General features: G+C 61.1%; 1 protein-coding gene across 1 annotated transcript in view; it reads right to left on the bottom strand.

Moving 5' to 3' along the window:
• Positions 1 to 1,872, bottom strand: part of Fbxl14 (F-box and leucine-rich repeat protein 14) — a gene marked incomplete in the record, with an annotated part of 3,646 nt that overhangs the window by 1,005 nt on the left and 769 nt on the right. The window contains 1 exon segment of the mRNA XM_005395950.2: positions 1 to 1,872. Within this exon segment, the coding sequence (XP_005396007.1) occupies positions 570 to 1,772 (1,203 nt within the window).

Genomic DNA, 1,872 nt, shown 5'->3' on the forward strand with positions numbered 1-1,872 from the left:
AAAAAAAAAAAAGGTAGATAAAAATGACATGAGCACGACTAGCAGAGTACTGTAAAAGAAGAAGTGATGCGAAGAGACTGGGATTAGTTACAAAGTGGAAGAAGGGTGAAAAGGCGGTTATAGCTGGGTTTGTTGTTTTATACATTTTGAAATAAAAACCAGATCACAGTATCCAAATGAAATCTTAAGTGAAGGCAGACATTTTCCTCAGCTCCTCAGGTTTGAAGGGACCAATCACCCCCACCCCAACTCCAAATTCGAGGCAGGCAGGGGACACGGTCAGTGGCTCAATCAGTCCTCATCCCCCTGCAGAGAGGAATGGGTGGGTGAGCAGCAGAGTCCATCTTTCCATCAGCAGGGAAAGGGAGAGGGGGGCAGGACAGAAGGGGCAGAGGAACCCAGAGGCGGTGGGAAGGGCTGGTCGTGGGGAGGGGCACCCGAGGAGGGGAAAAGGAGCCTGGGCTTCCTGTCACTGCCCCATCTCAGCCACTGCATGATCTATGTATGAGTGTATGGGGGACGGTGGTGGTGAAGAGGGGATGAACAGGTGGGACAAGGTGCTGCTGTCCTCACCTGACCTTCTCACTGTCCGTCATCTGCCAGAGTCCCAAATTGAGTACCTTGAGGCAGGGCAGCTGCGTGATGCGCTCCAGGCCGCGCTTGGTGATGCGGGTACAGCCGTACAGGTCTATGCCAGTGAGCTGGCTTAGGTGCTCGGCGATCAGCTCCAGGCCCTTGTCCGTGATGCGCACACACTGTCCAATGTTGAGCGTGCGAAGCCCGTGCATCTGCCGCACCATGCGGTTGATGCCGTCATCACTGATGTGGCAGGAGCAGAGGGAGAGGGACTTGAGGCCGTCCAGCCCCTGGGCTATGTAAGCCAGACTCTGGTCCCCAACCTTGTCACAGAAAGACACATCTAGCCCCGAGAGGCGCAGGCTGCCCATGGCCAGATGCATGATACCTGTGTCACTGATGTTGTCGCAGGAGCGCAGGTTAAGGCTTCGCAGGCTGCCCATGTGCGACAGGTGCAGGAGGCCTGCGTCCGAGATGCCCCCGCAGAAGCTGAGATTCAGGAGCCGCAGGCCCATCAGCCCCCGGGAGATGTGCTTTAGGGAAAGATCCGTGAGCTTCTGGCAGTCCTGTAGCGTGAGCTGCTCCAGGCCCAGGCAGCCCTCGGCCGCGCTGCGCGTCATGCCGGCCAGGTGCCCGATGCCCACGTCTGAAAGGTGGCGGCAGCTGCGGAGGTTAAGGCTCTTGAGGCGCTGCAGCCCCCAGGCGATGAGCAAGAGGCCGGTGTTGGTGATGTTGCTGCAGCCCCCCAGCTCCAGCACCTCCAGGCCCTTGAGGTACTGAGCAATACGGCCCAGGCTACTGTCGGTGATCTGCTTGCAGAGGCTCAGGTTGAGCGCGCGCAAGGAGCCAATCTCCTGCACAAACGCGTGGCCTAGCCCGTTGTCGGTGAGGTTGTAGCAGCCGCTGAGGTTGAGGCTCTCGATGTTGGCCATGCCCTGGATCACGTAGCTAAGGCTGCGGCGGAGGCTCAGGATCTGCACGCGGCGGATGCCCCGGGCCTGCAGGCTGGGGAACAGCGACGGGTTGGCCCGGCGCAGGTGCAGCTTGGCCTCCACCCCCCGCCACACCGACTTGTGGTAGGCGGCGTCCCGCCAGGCCGTGCACACCTGCGCCGCGCGCCCCTTGTCCCGCACGTCCAGGTAGCCGAAGATCATGGCCAGCAGCTCGGGAAACAGGCACGAGATGTGGGTCTCCATCTTCCTCCTCCCCCCTCCGCGGCGCTGGGGGGGAGGAGGTGCGGGCCCCGCCGCTTCGGCCCCGCGGAGGCGACGAGCGCTGAGCGCGCCGGTCGCCGCC

Source organism: Chinchilla lanigera, unplaced genomic scaffold (genome assembly GCF_000276665.1).
Source record: "Chinchilla lanigera isolate Chin_1 unplaced genomic scaffold, ChiLan1.0 scaffold00053, whole genome shotgun sequence".
Lineage (NCBI taxonomy): Eukaryota > Metazoa > Chordata > Mammalia > Rodentia > Chinchillidae > Chinchilla > Chinchilla lanigera.